The sequence below is a fragment of the Rhagoletis zephyria genome, unplaced genomic scaffold (genome assembly GCF_001687245.7).
Source record: "Rhagoletis zephyria isolate East Lansing unplaced genomic scaffold, Rhagoletis_zephyria_1.1 Rzeph_scaffold_00718, whole genome shotgun sequence".
NCBI classification, from domain to species: Eukaryota; Metazoa; Arthropoda; class Insecta; order Diptera; family Tephritidae; genus Rhagoletis; species Rhagoletis zephyria.
Window position 1 is genome coordinate 45,075 of NW_016157802.1, and position 21,982 is coordinate 67,056.

Here is a 21,982-nt window from a genome sequence, read left to right on the forward strand (position 1 = left end):
ATACTTTCCTCGAAAAATAGATTTTCATTTAATCAGTTTGATTTTTTTTTTGTTCGCATCAGAGTCATGACGCTGAAAAATCAAAAAGAAATTTTGAAAACAAAAAAATGCTTTGCTTTCAGCTCCAAAATGCTTCTGGAAAAGCTTGATGTATCAGCACTTTCATATAGCTGCATTAATTTGAAAGCTCGGAGTGGCTTCGCTCGGCTCGGCCCCGCTTTATGGGTTTTTCAATTTTTTTTATATTTTTCCACAGATTTGTGAAATGTAGTCATTTAGCAAGAGGCACATCTTTAACAGGGAATGACACATATGCACTTTGAATATTATCAGAAAAAAGAATTCACCGTACACCGTAGCCACACTGGGTCCGCCCCATATAAGCGGGTGCTCAAAATTCTGAAATCATTTTCTTTCCATTAGACTCGCTTGAACTACGGTATAAGAGTAAATTTTTGACGTCTTAACCCATTATGGAATCATGCATTAACCCATTGGTGGCCCAGGTTTTTGTAATGTCTTATGTTACGTTAAATTGATTCTATTATTATGCAAATTATGGATAATTTAACCCATTTACGACTTTGACTTAACGTATTGATGACCATATTTTAACCCATTAGTGGCCACGTTTTTTATAGTCCTTCCTCAGCTATATTTTATTAAAAATAGGTAAGTCAGGAAGAAAAAGTCCTTCCGATTCGAGGATAGCTTTATCAGTGAATTCGCAATACTTAGAACTAGTGTTGGCAAGGATCGAGTACTTTTGAGGATCGAGTTCTTTAGTATCGATACTTATAAGAATCGGGTATTTTCGAGAGTAATGAGTACTTCCTTTAGATACTTATATGTACACGTGTTGGTAACATTTCAATGCTTAGTGTAGAAATCTCAGCACTTTCTTCAAATTAAAATATTAATCCAAAATTACGCCAAATGAATCGCTAACTTTACTGGGTACAAGTATTGTACTTGAAAGCTATTGGAACTTCAAATTGAGTACAATCATTTATGAATACCGGTAAATATAAATAAAACTCAGTACTTTTAAGTATCTATTCGTCACTTAATACTGAGTACTTTGAATCGATCCTGAGTGCATGCATCAAAGTGATGATTGGAACAGAGTATTTTTAAGTACTGAGTACTTTCGAGTCCTTTTAAGTTCTGAGTAGTTTTGAGCTCTTTTGTGAGTACTGAGTGCTTTTGAGTTCTTTTAAGTTCTGAGTACTTTCGAGTTCTTTTGTGAGTACTGAGTACTTTGGAGTACTGAGTATCAATACTTTTAAAAATCGGGTTCCGTCGATCCGTTTGGGAATCAAGTTCTGAGTACTTACTTTTGGTATCGATACTGCGCAACACTACTTAGAACTAAGTTAAAAGCAATAAAATGTAATAACGGTCATGTATGTATTTGTTGTAATCACTAGGAAAGAGCATGAAACAGGGAAAGTCATTTATATAGAGATCAGCTAGATAGTAAAATAGGAAAAGGATATAGAAATAAAAATTTACGATTCAATGTGAAATATAATAGGATATGTGTATGGTCAAAATAAAGTTGAAAGTAAAACTAATTTCAGCTCACTGAGAACACTTTTTAAGAAAAAATTTTCAAAAGTTAACGATACGTCCTATCTATTTCAAATTGGCACTTTAATCTACTAAAATTGAATGGGCTACAAAAACACGTAAAAATACGGGCATGTATTTTTAAAGGCCGCCAAAAACTTTTCTAATGAAGCATTTGGGTTATTCCAGTAGAACTATTTTAATTGTCGAATGTAGGAACTAAGTTCAGAAAATATGTAACCCTATAACAACTATGCCGAAATGCCGTACTAGTTAAATTCGGTTTTAATTGAAATGTGTTTTTTTTTGCTTTACTTTAAAGTGTGGCCTAAGTACATTTTTGATTTAAAAAAATTTTACTACCTAAAAAGAGCCATGAAATCGTATTCACTTACCATCACAACTGTAGATGCCGTAATGTTTGCCGGAACTTCGATCGCCGCACACTTTACAAGGTATGTCTAGCAGGCGATCCCCTGAAAATAAATAAGCTACATTAAAACTGAGGCATAAAGCACGTAGAAAAATATCAAATAAGTGATTTAGACTAGGCTTAACTGACATTAAGTTTACTTATATCAAAGGGTCTCTCGCCCCATTCATCGACGAGAGCTTCGCAAATGAAAAATACACATAACCAGTCTATTGTCCTTTTGACTGCCACACACACAAACACTGGCACATAAATATTCATCAACACCACCACTTCAGAGGTGAAGACTACGCAAGTTAGGCAAACAAATGCACGACGACTTTTAAACAGTTGTTGATTTAGAAATTGTCGACGTGACTCTCCACCCTTTTGTCTAACGTCGGCTACCCGCAGTAACCGAGACTTGCGTATACAAAGCAAACCCTTTTTCGCACTTAATTTTTCGCACCTCTCCCTCATCGCTCACCAACCGGAGCAGCCGCTGGCCATCACCGCTCGAGGTGTGCCGCAATTTCACAGTTAATCTCAGTCATTGGACAAGGCACGTAGCGTTGTACTTTATATTTAATAGAGAGATCCTTCAGTAAACAAGCGACACTTGTCAAAACAACAACAAAAACAAAGACTATACAACAGAAGAATGTATAAGTACATACATAAGTTACAACAAAAAAAAAAAAGGGAAAGAAGAGAGGAAGTGACATTGCGACTAGGAAAAGCGCGCTGTGTATATCTAAATATTGTCAATGATGCGTGAACAACAATGTCTAAGGTAATGATTACAAAACCCAGGCCATAGACGTTTGACATATTGCCAGTGTTTACGCATTTTTTTATATTGCATACCACTTTTGTATGCCTGCATGTACGCCTTTCTATCCCGCTTTTGTTTTTGCTGGTGGTGGCGCGTGCTGCCACTTTTCACACCCTTCAGCCATCAGCTTTTGTGCAGTTGCATTGCCGCTAGCGCCCGGATGGGTAGTTACACGGCAAGTACATATTGTTATTGTTTTTTTTTTTTTTTTTGCCTTTGTAATTGGCTGTTGCATTTGATTATTCCCATTGTATGGTTTAGTTTTTGTTGCCACTGCGTATGACAATTATTATTTTAATATTTTAAAGTTTATTTTAAAATGTTTTTGTTATTTTTATTTTGAGATTTTTGGCAGCAGTAAGTTGCCCAGCAAGCTTGCGTGATTGTGTGAATGTCTTTGTTTCTTTTTTCAAAATGCATTTGGAAATATTGTTTCATTTAATTAACATATTGCGAATGCGGCAGGAAGGCATGCGGAATGAGTGAATGTTTATCTAAGCATGTCCTGGGAATAAAGAATTTCACACGCCGCCGTTGAATAAGTCGCCATCAAAAAGTAAAACAACAGATTAAAAAAAAAATGTTATGATTCATTATGAAGTAAGTACCTGAATTTGTACTAAGATGCCCAAATCGTCCATATCTTTGATAGGTACATACAGTCAAGTGCAATGAGCTCCTCTCCGAAGGATGATTTCAACGTCATTCTTGACTTATTTATTACCCATAGATATCTTTATCGAAAACTCAGCTGCTAACAGCGCCATCAGATTGCGTACTCTGGGGTTCTGCAAGGAAAGACCGAACGGGCACGGTTCCAACCTAGACGAACTACCGTCTGAAATTAAAATGCTGCCCACTGATTATATCCAGTCGAAAACCTGGGTTCACCACAAACCCTAACCTATAGTTATTCTTTCGCCTACCAGACTATGCAAGCGTGTTCCAGGCCGAAACGTTTGCTATTAAGGAGGCAGTAAGGTACATAAAACAGTAAAAATGTACCGGCGAAAACGCAATTCAACATCCTTTCGAATAACGAAGCGGCCATTCAGGCACTCTCTTCTAGCTCTGTTAGATCTAAAGTAGTGGATGAATGTAGGAGAGAGCTACCCAATATTTTTGATCAATACGAAATTACCCTAATATGGGTACCAGGATAATTAAAATTCCTTGCAAATTTATAATGGACTAGTGAGCACGCGTGGCGTTAAAACGCCCAAAATTGAATTTAAAAAACGTAAAAAATATTCCAAATGTTAGTCAGAGTTATAAGCGATCGGAGCGCCATATTTCACCTAAAACCGTGCAGCAATTTCTGAGTGAAGAAAGGTCTCGAAAAGTGCAGGTTTTTAATTTCATAAAATTTCAAATCACTTTATACCGATTAAAAAAAAAGAGTGCTTAATTAAAAAAATGAAACTATTCGCTAAGGTCTTTAATTTGACCACCCATTCGAAAGAACGGTGCAATTTTAGTGACTATCATAAAAAATGCTTCTGGTACAAGATCTGGTTAGTAAGATCGATATGTCTTTTCAAAAAGGGGGTAAGCCTAATTAAGGATATTTTCAAACTAATGCTGTCATAAATCTCTTTCGATTGACATCCACATCTTAATATTGCATAAAACTTGTGTATCAGTAAACTAAATTCGACTTTTCAAACAGGTGGCAACACTGTTCAAAAGTATTTTTAAACTAAAATCATCTAAAACCTCTTTCGTCTGACATTGCGATATACTTGTATTTCAATAAATTGATGAACTAAGTCGAATTTGATTGTTAAAACACGTGGCAACCCTCCTTAATAAAGGTCAGAAATAAATAGTTTCAACAATTCATCCAACTTATTGAATAATTTAAATGCAACATTTTAAACACGTGGAAACCACCCTCTTCAAACTTTCCAAATGTTCAAACTAAAGATTTCTTAATATTCATTCGTTTGACTCCCGTATAATATTTGTATTAGTTATTGTATTGGACCTTTCAAACGGGTGGCAGCCCTATTCAAAAGTATTTGCAAGCTAAAACCTGGTTAACTCTCCTTCGTCTGACATTGCGATACATATTTAAGTATTTTTTAAATAACTGATGAACTAAGTTGTATTTGTTTTTTTTTAAACATGCGGCAACCCCGCTAAATATAGTTCAGATATAAAGATTTTTCAAACCCTCTTCGATTGAAACCCATATTTTAAAAATCCATTTAATTTAGTAAATAATTTGAATTTAACTTTTTAAACAGATGGCTACCCTCTTCCAACACCTCAAAAATATTCTTACAACACAAACTAAATATTTCTTAACACTCTCTCATTTAACATCCATATTGTGATATTTCATATAACTTGTGTATAAGGTAACTAAACGCCACATTTCAAGCAGGTGACAACCCTCTTCAAAATATTTTCAAACTACTACCTTCTGAAGCTCTTTTACTTTGGTTTGGCACCCATATCACATGATACATATTTCCCTTACCCAATTCTATTGATTCAAATTGTATTTGAATTTTGAACAGGTGGCAACCCTTCTTTAATTAAGGTAAGAAACAAAGCCTTTGAAAACCATTTCGATTGATACCCGATTTGTAATAGTAGATAAATTTTTTTAAATAATTTGATTATAGTTTTTTAAAGGGTGGCAACTCTTTTCAAAAAGGTAAAACCTTATTGCGCATCTGCAGCCCAAACTCTTTAATTTGACACCTTATTTTGGAAAATCAAAAGAACGGTACGGATATGAGGGCATTGATTACACTGGTTAACAGCAAAATTGTTCTCCAGACGCCACTATCCAATTCCAATGTAGAATTACTCGGTAATTCCGAAAATCGAGTTATTTTTTTTTCTATGGATACGTTTTCGAGATATTTGCAATTTACCGTTATTCAGCTTAAAGCAAAAATTTGTTCCTTTAAATTACGTACAGTATTGGACATATCTATAGCACCACCCTTTCAAAGCGATATTGTTTGCCACTTAAGTTCAATTATTTCTTTTTAAGAATTTTCAATTAAAATACAGTTCATTCTCTAATAAAACCCATATAAACCCATGTTTTAAACTTTTTAAAAGACCGAAAAAAAAAATGCAACAAACTTTCCGTTAAATTTCAAACTTTTTTCTCAGAAGCTCTAGAATTTTTTTGAGTACACAGTTTTATAGAGCATTAAATTTTAGTCCAATAATGTGCAAGTTTCAAGTCGCTAAAGATTACCGTTAATTTTTTAGAATTTTTTTTGTCTCATTTGCTTCCATATAACGATTAAACACAATTTATTTTTATATGGCAGAAACCCGCAACATCCTCGGCGAAAAACGGTAACGGTAATTTTTAGCCACTTGAAACTTGCACATTATTAGACTAAAATTGAATGGGCTATAAAACTGTGTACTCAAAAAAATTCTACCGCTTCTGAGAAAAAAGTTTGAAATTTGGGTGAGAATTTGTTGCACTTTTTTGCGGTCTTTTAAAAAGTTTTAAACTTGAGTTTATGAGAGTTTTGTGAGAGAATGAACTGTATTTTAATTGAAAATCCTTAAAAATAAATAAATAACCATGAGTGTCAAACAATATCACTTTGAAATGGGGGTGCTATTGTATTGGCCAAAACTGTATATCTTACGAACCAATTTAAAAATCTTAATATAAAGTACGGCAAATAAAAGCCAATGAAATCCTCCATAACCGTCTATACATCACTTTCCGATAGGGCTTATAGTTTCTGACAAATTAATTAATCATTCCGGCTTTTTTTATTTTTTAATGAAAAAATGAAAAAAATCTAACTTTAACAGAAGAAAAATTTAAAAAATAACAGGTTCTGTGCCAAATTTTGGCATTTGTACTAAAGCCTGTTCTGTTACGAAAAAAAAAAAATCAAGTTACTGATGAAGAAAATGGATGGATAAATACGAAATAATGAGTGGTCAAATAAAAATGCGCAGGATTATTTGCAAGGAATGAAACCGAAACCCAAACCGAAACCGTAACCGTTTAAAACCGTTTCGTTTTTCAAAACCGAAACCGAAACCGTAACCGTTATCTTGACCTGAAAAGGAACGATACCGAAACCATTTCAATCACAGGTTTCAATCGGTTTCCAGAAATTTACAAAAATAATAAATACAAATTTCTTTGAAATAAATGATTTATTTAACCAAAATCAGCANTCTTATTCTCTAATTACCAAATCCGGTCCGGATTGTTAGGGAAAGAACCTAGTGTTGATATTATCAGTGAACTGTAATTTTCAATTTTCTTTCCTCAACCTTTAAGACATTGTGATTTAAATAATATCAACAAAGTTTCTGTGAAAAACCGAAACCGGAACGAAACCGAAACCAAAACCGAAATAAATTTTGAAGAACGAAACCAAAACCGAAACCGAAACACTTGGCAAAACCGAAACCCAAACCGGAACGTTATTTTGAATCGGTTTCATTCCTTGATTATTTGTATGGAAATTGAGCACGAAAGAATGTTACTCATAAGCTACGTACACCTAAGTAACATGCTTTATATGCGGTTTATGGAGAATTTCATAGGCTTTCATTTGCCGTATTTTATATTAAGATTTTTAAATTGCTTCGTAAGATATACGTGATTAAGGGAACCAATTTTTTGCTTTAAGCTGAATAACGGTAAACCGAGCAATTCTATATAGAAATTGGATAGTGGCGTCTGGAGAAACAAAAACCAAATTAAAATTTGTGATCCAGCGTTATTAAATATTTGGAATCTAATTGTTCAACAGGTGGCAACTCTTTTAGTTAAAAGCCCTGGTCAAAGCAACATCACAAAAAAAATATAGAAAAAAGGTTTTTTTCTTAAAAGCCGTCGCCCCTCGGCGACTCGGCGTAAAACTGTAGGTCCCTCCCCTTTGTGTGACAACATCAAGGCGCACGCCACAAATCGGAGGAGAAGCTCGGCCAAACACTAGCACATATGTAAGCACCAATCTATTATTATAAAAAATAAGTTTACCGTAAGCGCCAAAAGTGAGTACTTAAAAGACTAATTAGCCGACGCATGCCGCCAACGTTTATCCATGCGCAGGAAATATTTTGATGAAATTATAAATTTTGAAGCAAATCCAGAGAGGTTTTGTGAAGTAAGTTAACATAGCGAGCACAATAAATGATTTTAAGACACAATTTTTGCTTCAAATTCAAGTAAATATTCTTTTATTGAAATATACTTAAAAAAAAAGAAGAAAAATTTCAAAGCCGACGGCTCTTTTATGTAACATTTTCAGCGACGGAGCATTAGCTAGTTACCTGTTCCCATTTTCCGTTGATGGAAATATTTAAAGCCCAGCGTATCCAGCGTGGCAAAATTTTTATTAGTATTTTGGCAAAAAAAAAGTTAAACCAGTGCAGTGCCAGTCACTTCTAGATAAATCACTTTCTATTAGTCACTTGAAAATATTTCAGGATATTTTTCTCACATACTATTAGTTCGGATGCCTTTGCGCAATAGTTAAAATATAAATATTGTGATATTTTGCATTTAGCGTAATTATAATTTGTACTCAGGCATACACTTTTGGTATTCATTTAATTTTTTCCCATGCACAAATGCGTTCTTGACAATTCACCGTAACAAAATGTAGACTAGAAGCCGTCGTCACGTAACACGCGCTTAACGTTGTGAACGATTCGAATTGCAAATTGCAATAGAGACCCAGCGACCGCCAATTATAAAAGTGAAGCTTCAAGAGTCCTTTTTGTAGTCAATTTGACTCTGACTGGCTGTGTGGCTGCAGCGGCGGCAGCTTCATGCGGACGGACGGACAGTAAGCTGGTCGACTTCATGCGGGTATAGCGGAGAGCAAAGGTTGAGGGTGGCGTGTAAAAGCCAAACCAACACCCTACTACATCCACTGCACCGTCCCAACAACCACCATGGCCATCTCTGCCACCACGCTGACTTTTAATGCTGCTGCTGTTGCTGCAGCCAACAACCAATACTGGTCGTAGTCACCACAGCAACATAGGTACACACACACCAGCAGCAGCTCTGTTTCAGCAAGGATATCGAGAAGTTGCGCAGCGCGCCGCTCGCTTTTCGACCTTTCCACTTTGCTTATTGCTTTTCCCCCGGATATTATGGGGCAAGAGAAAGGAGAGGAGCAGAAAAAAATTCTAAACTACGAAAGGCTACAAATTTTTGCGCTATTTCATCCCTTCTTAGCACTGCCATACATACACACACACACACACACACACACACGCACACGTTTAAAAGCGATCCACTCTTTCTTCCTTTAGGATTCCACCACCTACCACCCACACACCATTCCTGACACAAGCGTCGCTGGCATCGCCTGTCCAACCGGAAAACGCCCTTTTTGTTCTGAAAAACACGAATGCGATTACAATGAACGAAAGCGACTTCCCATAGCCGCACAGTGGGATTCAGGGCATGCCTAATTTACCAGGATGGATGCTTAGGTTTTAAGTTTATAAAATACATGCGAACAGAGGTACATTATATGTATGTATACAGGTGGCTCATGTCTTATATTCAATTTGCTTGACTAGGTTTTTGTTGATTTCTCACCCATCCCTCCTTTACTTCGGTGCTCGTGTGTGCCCTATGTCTTTTCAGAATTTACCACAAAAAGTTAAGAATGACGAGATCGCATACTAAAGATACACACAAACACACAAGAGGTCAACCCAAGCCTTTATAAAAACCATGAGGATTGCGTCGAAGTGGTTTTGTCACTCAGAAATGATGATACGGAAATCATGATACTGTTGGTTAGATTTGCCCCGTTGGACGTCCGTACCGCTAGCTGACCCACTTTTCCGAATACCGATAAAAAATTATTTAGGAATTAGGTGCTATTTAGGTGCTTTTCAGGGACATCAAAATTATTTTAGGTGCTTAATTAGTTCTTGAGAAAGTTAGAAAATGTGACGTCACTTTCGTTGACCCATTTACTAAAAATTTCGTCGAACACTAGTAAATATTATTCACGAATTAGGTGTTCTTTAGGGCCACAAAAATTGTTTAGGTGCTTACTTGGTTTTCGAAAATTCGAAAGGTGGGATGTTACGCCAGCTGACCTATTCACTAAAATTTCGTCGAACAATGGTAAATATTATGCACTAATTAGGTGCTATTTAGGTGCTGTTTAGGGCCAACTTAGTTATCGAAAAATTTAAATAATAAATTGTAGACTCAGATCCTTCATACCCGAAAACCCCCAGAAAGGCCGTTTGATGGTATAAATATTTGTATTTAAAGAAAATTTTAATTGTATTAAATGCTGCTATGCTATCGCCAACTTCAATAGAAAAAACGCTTAAAATCGCCAATATGGGAAAACTGAGAAATCACTTTTCTATATACAATCCAAACTCTAAGAAAAACTTGGTTTCTTCAATTCTCCAGCCGAACAGTGTAATTGATTTCAGTAAATAAGAACTTTTGACTCGACAAATATATCGATACGAATTTCGACAAATACATCGTTTAAAATATATATGTAAATGGTTTTGATTAAAATATCGGTCACCATTTTAACGAGTTCCATAGACGCATTGGTAATTATATCGATGTATATGTAAAATCAACTAAGACTTCGACAGTGTAAACGAAAGTGAATGTAACGTTGAATCATTGAATTAGAATTCGTAAACGAGAAAAATCATGATTGTTTTGTTAGTGTGTTACCTTTTTCTTTGCCAATTTTTATAGAAACTAAAAGTGTTTAATTTTCTTATACGGAAATAATTAAATTTTATCTTTTGCAGTGGAATTTATTGAGAAAAAGCATGATGTGGAGTAAGCTAAATATACTTCTCTCAACACAGGAATTTAGTTCGCGTAATTACACTCTTTTCCCAGTGTACATAGGAGTGCCTGAAGAAAAATTTTAATGTTTGGAAGGCCTCAGTAGAAAACAATATATATAGCCTAGAGTGAAAAGATGCTAAGTCCACTTTTTATGAAAGCTCATATTTTGATACAGGAGGCTAAATTAAAAATGCATCGTTTCGAAAAAGACAAAAGGTCCTATGCTTTTATGTTTTCTCGTTTATATTCAATGAAAGCAAAATTTTGTATTCAAAGTTTTGCGAAATACTTGAAGAAAATGGCAATAAGAAGTTTTTTCTTCTCTTGTAAAATTTTTAAATTGGGACTTGGCAACTTTTCAATCTAAGCTAGCGATATGAATATCTAGTCATAAATTTGAAGCTTTGAAGATTTCGCACCGCTAAGGCTACGTAACTCAGCACTGAGTGGAGTTATCGAGCTGACTCCCAGCAATGCGTCGCACAGTGGGATTTCGGCCGAATAAATAAAACTCTTTGAACATTCAAATCTTATATTTGAATAAGAAAAATTAATTATAACTTTTTTCGAAATTGACAATTTTATTAAAAATTAAAGTAACAGAAGTGAGAAGAATTTTATTCAAATAAAACTTATTGAGACTTTTGTTCGACTGTGCAACATGTTTTTCTAATAAGTTTTGTTTTGATTTCTTTTGTTGTAGAGAAAAAATCAGTGCGTCGTTTGCACATATTTTAAGAAATATTAGCAAACATTGGCATTTATGGCATTTTAAGCATTTTCGAGGTTAGGTGTATATGGTGTATATAGTGTCACTCCCTTCTTTCGGCAGAAAAAACGCAATTTTTTTTAATAGCTTTGGGAAGTTTTCAAATAGACTATTCATATTAGAGGCAATGGACGTTGGCATCAAATACAAATACATCTGTGAAGTTTCAAGACTGCACCACGAAATTGAAAAAAAAAAATGGTAGCATGCAGATTATTTGTCGCAAATATTTTGTAATTTTCGAAATTTTAAAACCTGTTTAATTTTAAAAGTTTAAGATATTGTAATATATCAATGTTCTTCTTGCCAAAATGAACGAACCTAGAGACATACGTCTCACCAAATGAAAAAAAATTACATTGAGTAAAAAATGACTATGATTTCAGAAACTAAAATTTCATTTCTACAATTTATATTGGTGCACTCGAAATTCAATCAAAAAATTGTTATGCACATGAAGAAAAAAATTATTATGTAGGTGCATAAGGAATATTGTGTAAAAATCTTAAATGCCAATATTTAATCACTTTTAAATAATATGGCTTTTAAGTTAAGGCGTGTAAGTAAACTTGTTAGATGACTACGTTACATACACAAGTACGGGCATATGAGCATGAGTGGTTATTTTTACCTTTTTAGTATATCTTGTTTAAGTTTTCATTTAAATACAATTTCGCCATGGAATCTTGACCAAAAACACGTTTTTGTCGAAAAATGAACTAGTCGTGAGATTTCAGGGGTAGATATTCTTTAAATTAAACCGATCGTATTACAATCATATGGACAACATTTCGAAGTTACATATTCATCGGTGCACTCTTTATGACATTCAAGATATTTTCGAGGTTAAGTTTATAGGGGAGGTACATATGCTTTAAAATAAATCGGTCATGGCAATTTTTCGTTGTCTTTTTTTTTTCTTGAATTATTTCCACAAATGTTGCATACGGAAAATTGAGGATCTACGCCCACTGCTTATTTTTTTTTTTTTTTTTTAAAATTGATGGGGCTGTACCACTGTCGTCGCACGCTCAGACCCATTTCTTAAAAAAAAATATGACTCACTAGCTCAATAAATATTCTCCACATAGACGGTACTCCAGAGTAAAGCATGAAAATAAAGCAGAAAAAACATCGCAACAAGTGAAAAGGTGACAAAATTTACAATTCGTGCCACCCTAATGACTCGATTCATTAAAATAAACTTGAGTCATTGAATCAACTCGCGACGAAACTTCACTGAGTTACCTTGCCCTAACCATTGCCAGCCGAAGTTAAGGTACTAAAAAAAGAAAAAAAAACACTAAAAAATTTATCGCTTGCAAAGTTTGCCTGTGCTACTGTAATTTAGCTCCTTCTCTCAAATTTAGAGCGGACGAAGAGTTATACACTCTCAGTAAGCATTTATGTAAGCATTTAAGTACGTCGAATAACTCCTCCATTTGCTGTGTGGCATGTCGATAGGGGTTGATTTACTGACTCGAAACTAAATTGAAATGACTTTTATGATATTTTGGTGTATTGGTTACGCGATAAGACACAACTACATACATAAATTAACAGTGTGCTATGTACCATTGTGTGTGATTTTTGGGAGGAGTCTCGTAGATGCGTAGTCATTCAAACCAGCTAGCTGATCCTTATTTACTTGGTAAATTATGACATCTTTGATTAGCTGCCGTTTAACTTACATACTTAGCTGTGCAGTGTGTGATTGTGGATGTATTATTTGTATTAAAAACAAAAAAAAAAACAAAAATTATATCCAGTTATGAAATGAACAAATTTTATGGCCAGATTTATAATCAGTATATGCACATATGTATACGTGTGTATTAGAGTGGCCGTTGCTTCCATAAAATTTTTATTATTTTTTTTTTTATTTTTTGAGGTGCTACCCCTGAAATGGTTCCAAATTAATATTGATCAATTGACTCAGATTAACCCGTGCACAAACGTGTTGAAATAATGACTCGTACATGTAAAAAGTACTAAATTTGCAAATGTAAAAGGTACAAAATCAAACTTATTTTCCATTTACTTATGAATGATGGTGTGCACAGAAATAATTGTATGCTGAATTTCCACTACATAGGCACATAAGTGGCAAAAATCATAATTACAAAGTTGGGCATTGTAAAATATTCGTGTCAATACGTTAAAAAAATAGTCATTTAATTCATTTCCACATGGCATTTCTCAAATGCCTTAAATATTTTTGTCATTTCAATGCCTAGTGGAAGTTCGGCATTAGGTAACGGGTTAGACTTGATTAGTTGGGCCAAAATTTTAGGAGAATTGCTTTTTCAATACAGGTAACCATTTCCAAAAATAAGGGCCACTCTAATGCATATATGTACATTCATACATTAGGACGGGTCAATTTGTATGGAATTTTTTATTTTTTTCCTGCTATACACCTATAGCACAGAACGATACTACGAGTAATTCTAAGCAAATTTTCCCAAGAAACCAAGGGTCTAAAGTCAATTTGGAGTTTGCCAAATTGCGAAAATAGGTTTCTTAGCATTTTACTGTAGTGTCGTAAAGAAATGCTATAAGAGGTTTTTTAGTATGAGGAATCCATTTTTGCACTTATCTTTTTCTTAAAACTTCCACCAGAACGCGCAACAGTGACAATTTTCACATTTTCATCGAAACCAATTTTTCCAATTAGGCAAATTCCAAATTAATTTTTAGACACATGGGTTCTTCGGCAAATTTGCATTGAATTACACGAAGAATCCTCCTATGATATACATACGCACAAAGTCAAAAAAATTTACCCGCCCTAACATACATACATATGTCGTGAATTTATATTACACTGCATTTCTATGACATAAATATGTAAGTACACATTTCGCCAATTCCACAAACTCCATTGTCCCATGTATGTACATACATATGTATGTACATGTATGTACATATACAAGTACGCTTGGATATGTACATATGTATATCCGTAGACGAGCATAGTCGATTACTCGAAAGGCAACAAAAAAAATGTTCGCCATTCCTAAGAGCGTTAATTGAAGGACAAGAGCGGTATCAGTGTAAGTGGCTACATGACGGCGTAATACAATCCTGCGGTTATATTAACCAGTCAGAATGCAAAGTCACACATGGCCGCCGAGCGTCAGGCAAGCGCACCAACACCTGAACGCATGCACATCCCTATTAAAAACAGTCACACACACACACACACACACGCACACACACACACACACACGCACACCCATACATACGCATGTCCTTGCGTTCAGGATAATAACAGTAAAGCAACAATGCTAACATGCCAGCGTAAGCTCACCCGCACACATTCATCCGGACTTATTAAACGCACACACAAAATTACTGATACAACAGAAAGCCAATACCTCCTGCCACTTGGCGCCCTTTGTTGGCTTCGTTTTTGTTTTGCGCTGCGTTTTGTGTGCTGGTGTGCGCAAAGCAAAGGCGGCGCGTCGTTGTGACCAGTGTTGCCAGGACTTCAAAAATAAAAAAAGCTAGATGTAAATATCTCGACAACTAAAGTATTAACGAATCGTAAGTTACGATCACGAAATTTCATGAGTCTTTTAATAAAACCATTTTAATAATAAAGGCGACTCTTTTTAGGGTCTAAAAGCGCGAGATGTAATAGAAGACGTCTCTTTTCAGTGTATGCGATTCGACAGTACCAGATACAAACTTCGCAACATATTTGGCGAGGGTTTCACGCCTGAGTGACTCGTGCAGGCTATGCTACAAAGCAGCAAAAAATGGTCGGCAGCATGTGACGCAATAGCAGAGCCGATGAAGGGGCTAAGGACCCCCGAATGGCAACGGCATAGCAGCGGCGACTAACTGCCTTTCTCCCTCACTATGTAGTGCTTGACGTCATTCCCGTGGGGTGTGGAGTTCTAAGAAATAACATGCTTTTCCTGGTTTTATAGGGACACTTGAGAGCCGCTGAAAAAACTGTTAAAGTATAACGAGTTCGCTGAGCAAATTTCGTCGGACGGAGCGATGCCGCCGGATGATATTCGCTTAACATTTCGTCAAGTAAAATTGGACCGGTACAATAATTTAATGCTACTACAAATATTGTGGAGGATTGTCCTTAAAAAATGCTAGTTTGAAAATAAGAAAAGGCTAGGAAAAAGCGAAGAAACTAAATCCTAAATTTCGAAGCTAAACGACAGAGAAAAAAACTAGATCTAGCCTCAAAAACTGATATAAACTGGCAACACTGGTTGTGACTGCTATTGCTGCTGTCATTGTATGCAACTGGCTCAGCTGATATGGCGACTTTTGTGGGTGTTGATTTCATCTGTCTTCGTGACTTTATTGTAGTGGAGTGCGATACGTGCATGGTTGATGTTGTTGTTGTCGGTGCTGCTGTCGCTGTTGTGGTGCGCCTCAACGTCGGCAATCGCCTTCACGCCACACGCCTTCCTTCCCTTGGCAATGGCGCATTCGTATTGTCAAAAAGTCGTTTTTTTCTACACTGCACAAGGATTTTAATGTCAGCCACCAGCCACCCTGCTTAATGAGGTACGCATAAGCATACAAACACATGTATGGACATGAGCGAGAGCTATTAGCCGCTCTCACGCAACAGTGGTAGGCTACGCCCCTTTTTTGTCGATTGGCCTGCTTGCTTTGAGAGCGCCACCATTTTTCGACCAGTTTTCAATGCGCATGCCCAAAAGTTGGTTGATTTGGTCGATTTCCATGCGATAGGAGCTTTGAGAATGCCCTCTTAATTATGTAGGGACATATGTAGCCAGTAACAAATATGTGTGTTTGGAAATCAAAAAGCTGTAAAAGCATCTTCTTTCGTATTTATTTATATTAGCGTCAGCTGTTTCATCGATTCTTTTTAGCGTCACGTGCTCTTGGTATTGATTGCCTTTTTTGCGGCTTAGAGAGGTTGTCATCTACATATGGCCTTCGTCGGCGAGTCAGTTTGGCATTGATGAAGTTGCCATAATATATAGCATATTTCTGGGCGGAAATAAGAAGGCTTGCTATTCTTTGCAAAAATATAACTATGTACAAAGCAAATAAAAAATTTTGTTCAAAGCACGCATTCGGGGATAGCATTTTTGTAGGCCTGGGTTTAGCAAAAACCCCTACTATTTCACATCTCAATCTAATCTCTAATCTAAACTATGCAACAATGTTTTGACATTTTTATTTCATGTGATGAATATCGACTGTGAGATCCATAACTAGGGGTTCGAATTCTGTTTAGGCGACTCATTATACTTGCTGTCACTTCAAATCATGCTCAACTTGCTTGATGCATCACAACTCCTCCGCATTGTCTCAACGGCAAAAGCCAAAACGCTACAAGCCACTGAAGCTCTTTATGGCTTTCAGAATGTAGAGGTAGTATAAAAGTACACATTGGCCACAGCGCCTACCCACAATTGTGAACGTAAACAAAAAACATAAATGGTACTCAACAAACACGCTTGATGTATCCCCCAAAAAAATTCTTTCGGAGTTCTGTCTGATGGTTACCATTGGCCCCAGCGCACACTGGCCTGAATAGAGAATCTAGCGAGGCAAAACTATTTGAACAGGTTTGCGTTGATGGATTTGTACACCACTTCGTATCCACTAGTTTACGGGACCACTGATTACAAATCTTCAGTCAGGTTTCAAAATTCTAATATGGCGGAAACAATTTTCAAAATTGATTGAATTCGTTCAAAACTTAGTACTAGGGGGTTTTGGGAGTCGCTAATTATGAATCTGACCATGAAATTTTAAAATTCAAAATGAAGATCCAATATGGCGGGAAAATTTTAAAAAACCTTTTTAAATTCGCTCGAAACTTGCTTGTTACTCGGAGGTTCTAGGGGTTTCAGCCACTGATCCTAAAAATTTGAAAATACATACATAAGTATGTACACCGGCTGATTTGGATCGTTCATTTCAAAAATCACATCAAACAATTTTTAAAGTTTTGAGTTTTACCGTCATCCCGGGTCCTTTAAATTTGTCAGTTATATCCTAGGTGTTTAAAAAATAAAGTGATCTCAGCTATTTCTTTCGCGAAATATATTTCAAAAATGAATATGAATGAATAACAAAAAAATACGAATCAAAATTCCATGGAAAATCAGGTAATATTTTTCAATAGATTACACTGCTCACTATCGACTTTTCTGTCACGTTTTACTTTTGTGACAAACACGGTCAACTGCAACTGCAGCCTGCACATTAATTTGATGTATAACTTAATTCTTTAACCGCTTCTGATCGCCCTAACCAAGTCGTATGACTGAACATTAATATACATACAGAAGATACGAAGTGAGTCAAGAAAATGTTTAAACGCTATATTTTAGCACCTACTTCACCGATTTGAAATCTGACAATTTTTGGATAACCTATGGAGCATGCACTTTAATTTGATATACAACTCAATTCTGTAGCTACTCCAGATCGCCCTAATTAAGTCGTACGACTGAGCAATTATATTAGATAATTTTTCTATTACCGATAATCACTTCCCTTCGCAAAGGTTGATAACCTCCTCCTTTTTTGAAGTCGGTTAAAAATAATGAAAAAAAATACNGGTTGATAACCTCCTCCTTTTTTGAAGTCGGTTAAAAATAATGAAAAAAATTGGATTTTGGTGAAAAGACGAAGTCGCGTTTTAAAATTTGCATGCAATTAAGGTAAATTTGTATTTTAACTCATCAATAAGTTCATAAAAAACTTTATGGAATATAAATTCCTTTATATGGCTCGGTACAACTCAATTGTTACAATAACAAGTAATTTTTATGCAAAAAACACAACCGTCCTCAATTCTCATATAAAAATTTAGAATTAATTTCTTCATGATCCAATGATCGGATCTAAACCAAATTGGAATGGGACCTCCCCTGTAGTCCAAAGTTATTCGCTACCATACATAAAAAAAAAAAATATTCCGATGAATTGATAACCTCCTCCTTTTTTTGAAGTTGGTTAAAAAAAAGAAAAATTAAAAAGGTAAATTATTATAAATTTTTAGTAGCTATATTTTAATATTTAAAAAAATGNATATGGCTCGGTACAACTCAATTGTTACAATAACAAGTAATTTTTATGCATATATAAAAATTTAGAATTAATTTCTTCATGATCCAATGATCGGATCTAAACCAAATTGGAATGGGACCTCCCCTGTAGTCCAAAGTTATTCGCTACCATACATAAAAAAAAAAAATATTCCGATCAATTGATAACCTCCTCCTTTTTTTGAAGTTGGTTAAAAAAAAGAAAAATTAAAAAGGTAAATTATTATAAATTTTTTTAGTAGCTATATTTTAATATTTCTAATAAAATTTACATAAAAAAATCTCAGCCCTAATTGAACTACACCTTTTCCAACAGTATTTCAGAAAAACACAAATGTATTTCAGAAAAGGCCTAATGAATTTCAGAAAAACGCAAATGTATTTCAGAAAAGCACAAATGTAGTTTAGAAAAGCGTAACTGTATTCTAAAAATATTTTTCTGAAATACATTTGTGCTTTTCCGAAAATAATTTGAACTTTTCTGAAATACATTTGAGGTTTTCTGAATTTAATTTGGCTTTTTCTGAAATACATTTGAGGTTTTCTGAAATACATTTGAGTTTTTCTGAAATTCGTTTGGCCTTTTCTGAAATACATTTGGGTTTTTCTGAAATACTGTTGGAAAAGGTGTAGACTTTTATATAAAAATATTAAACATTAAATAAACCAAATAAATATATCCAAAACTGGTCAAAATAGGGCGCGACTATTAGTTCTGCCACCAGTATATATATATACATTCATACATACATACATACATATTATAATTCTATATATTTTAGCAATAAANTCAAAATAGGGCGCGACTATTAGTTCTGCCACCAGTATATATATATACATACATACATACATACATATTATAATTCTATATATTTTAGCAATAAATTTTTTTTTGCTGTAATCACATTTGTTGTACTAAACCATATTTTTGGAATCATACGGTAATTTCTTGGCATTACCCCGCAATTATATGGAACTAATCAGCAAATAATTTTCAATTGGTCTACTATTTTCATAAGTGCGTGAATTTAAAATTTGTATCTTTCTGAAACTAATTATACCGTTATTAACTTCTTGCACCAATGATTTGCGCAAAATACATGCATACAAACTATAATAACAGTTTAGTAGTGTATTAGAAGTTCTGGGAAAATGTGTGTCACAGCCAGATTCGTTGCATACTTTTTTATCATAACAACTGTGACAATATCAAAGGTAGAAATTTTCCCAGAAAATTTGTGTAATTGGAAAGGATACCAAATCCTCTATAGAAATTTCACTCATTTTAACTTTTGCTTTGTTTTTTTTTTTTTTGGTGTTCCACAATGTCAGTGCGATATGGCGGAGATACGTTTTACCTACATTCGTTGTAAGGCCATCGATGCAAGTCTTATCAATATTCCGCTTTGCATAACAAAACCCATCTCACGTAATGTTACAGAGACCTCGTTGCATGTGAGACTTGCTCGGCCTGTAACGAACATTGTAGTGAGTGAAGCGCAGCGTATAATAAATTATAGTAAACAGCTCACTGTTGTGGCAAATTAATGAATAGCAAATTTTAATTTACTCACCATTTAGACGCGCGTACGCTTCATGAAAAAATCATCCGATTATTCCTTGTACTTTGGCGAAAATTCATACGATGCTTGCAAATTCTTGGATAATCGGAAAATCTATCCAATCGCCGATTATTTATTTAACATCATAGATGACTATACGAATCTCAATCACTCCTGTCCATACAAGGTAAGTTTTGGAGTTAGGTATAGGTACGGTGACCATCCGTTCTGTTTTTTGCAGGACCGTACTGTTATTTAAAGGTCTGTCCTGCGTAGTTTTTCAAAACAGAAAACCCCCAAAATGTTCTGATTTTTTCCAAGTGTCCTGCCTTTGTCCCGCATTTTCTTCGATATTTTAGAATTAACTTTTCCTAATCGAAATAAAAGCAGCGTAAGTTGGTTTTGAAGGTTCAACTAGTCAATGCGTTCTTAATATTGTACGGATATGGACAATGGGTGACGAGAAATTGAAGACCAGCATCAAATATAGTGATAACACTGTTCTACAAATTTTGAGGTGATCGCTTAAGAAAAAAAAAATATTTTCCAAGCCGATTTTCTTTTCAAACAAGCGTTTTCGTAATTTTTTCGAAAAAAGTGTTTTTGGTACATTTCGGACCTATTCGTCAATGTCTCATGAAAAAATTATCCAATCAACATAAGCGACCTACAAAAATATATTACTTTGCCGATTTCCATGAAAATTATTAGTGTTACAAGCGACCAAAATCGAAAAATTGAAATTTCAATCATTTTCTTTTTACAGTAAATGAAACTCTGATGAGAAATGTAGATGTTACGGAACACAGTCTGCACAAAAAATATATATTTTTGCAAAGAGCCCATCAATACCTTTCGAACTGTTGGTCGTTTCATGAGATATTGAGGAATAACTGAAAAAGTACTAAAAATACGTTTTTCGAACAAATCTCGAAAACACTTCTTTGAAACCATGGGTATTTTTTCGTGTTCAACGACCCAAAGTTTGCCTAAAAAATTTACTTTACAGAGGTTCATATTTCGTGTAAAGTAATATGTAATATGCCTTATTATAATTTTGTAAATATTCATTACTAAAAGATTAATACCAATGAAGCAAATGTGATTTATGTTTAAAGTTTAAAATTGGATTAATAATTAAGAAATATACACTCTTCGTTATTTGAATAGCGCATCCTTTTAATACTTAGTAGGTACAGTTTTCCTTTTGTTTGTTTAATATTCATTAACTTTTTATAAAAATATAGCATATTCTACCTCTACATCCCATTTGAAAAATTTTTGAAAATTAAAAAAAAAAATAAACATAGGGGCGACAATTTTTTTTTGTTGACGGTGCTGCGCATTTTCTTCCATATAAAAATTTTGTCAAGCATACTTTGTATGGTAAAAAATCAAAAAAAGGGTACGCTGCTATTCGAATGACGAGGAATGTATATATGTAGTATATTTTTGTTATTTTTATACAACGCAATTATATGTATGTAGGTACATTTTTTAGAAAAATTGTCCTGCATTTTCAAAATATATTTATGGTCACCGTAGGTATAGGGTAAATATGTAGCTAAAACAGTATTCAGCTTCCCTTAAGCTGAACATAACCCGCGAAAATTCGAAACATTTATTGAACGCAGAAATTTGTATGAATGTATGTTTCCGGCGTTTGAGTTTCCTAATTTTTCGAGTTTAAGCAAATCTTATAGTTATAAAAATAACAGCAGTCAGTCGTATTTTTCTTCTCCGTAGGGTGATATAATCATAGACCGTTTTCGCATACGAAAGGACAAGTTGACTTGGCTGCCCATGCCAGAGGGTGAATATGCGCTCTTCACTTCTTGGAACATCGATGGAAAACTACGAGCTGAGTTGAATTTTTATTTTAGTTATAAATAAAAATATGAGTACATACCTATATATGTAAGTAAATATGTATATATTTGCGTATCGTT

At 34.7% G+C, this 21,982-nt stretch overlaps 2 protein-coding genes across 2 annotated transcripts in view; one reads left to right on the forward strand and one right to left on the reverse strand.

Moving 5' to 3' along the window:
* dsf (nuclear receptor dissatisfaction) overlaps window positions 1–2,136 on the reverse strand; it is a 37,243-nt gene extending 35,107 nt beyond the window's left edge. The window contains exon 1 of the mRNA XM_017613793.1: window positions 1,968–2,136. Within this exon, the coding sequence (XP_017469282.1) occupies window positions 1,968–2,136 (169 nt within the window). The remainder of the gene's footprint in view (window positions 1–1,967) is intronic.
* Window positions 2,137–2,768: 632 nt separating this feature from the next.
* On the forward strand, window positions 2,769–21,939 carry LOC108361217 (uncharacterized). The gene is made up of 4 exons (XM_017613794.1): window positions 2,769–2,777; window positions 19,804–19,959; window positions 20,053–20,220; window positions 21,780–21,939. The coding sequence occupies exons 1-4, from the start codon at window positions 2,769–2,771 to the stop codon at window positions 21,924–21,926; spliced, it is 480 nt and encodes a 159-aa protein (XP_017469283.1). The 3' UTR covers window positions 21,927–21,939.
* Window positions 21,940–21,982: the final 43 nt, after the last annotated feature.

Bases quoted from the DNA above. Each gene is read 5' to 3' on its own strand.
- LOC108361217 (XM_017613794.1), top strand. The intron at 19,960-20,052 runs GTGAGTGAAGCG...CTCACCATTTAG, and splicing joins GGCCTGTAACGAACATTGTA to ACGCGCGTACGCTTCATGAA. The intron at 20,221-21,779 runs GTAAGTTTTGGA...TCTTCTCCGTAG, and splicing joins ATCACTCCTGTCCATACAAG to GGTGATATAATCATAGACCG.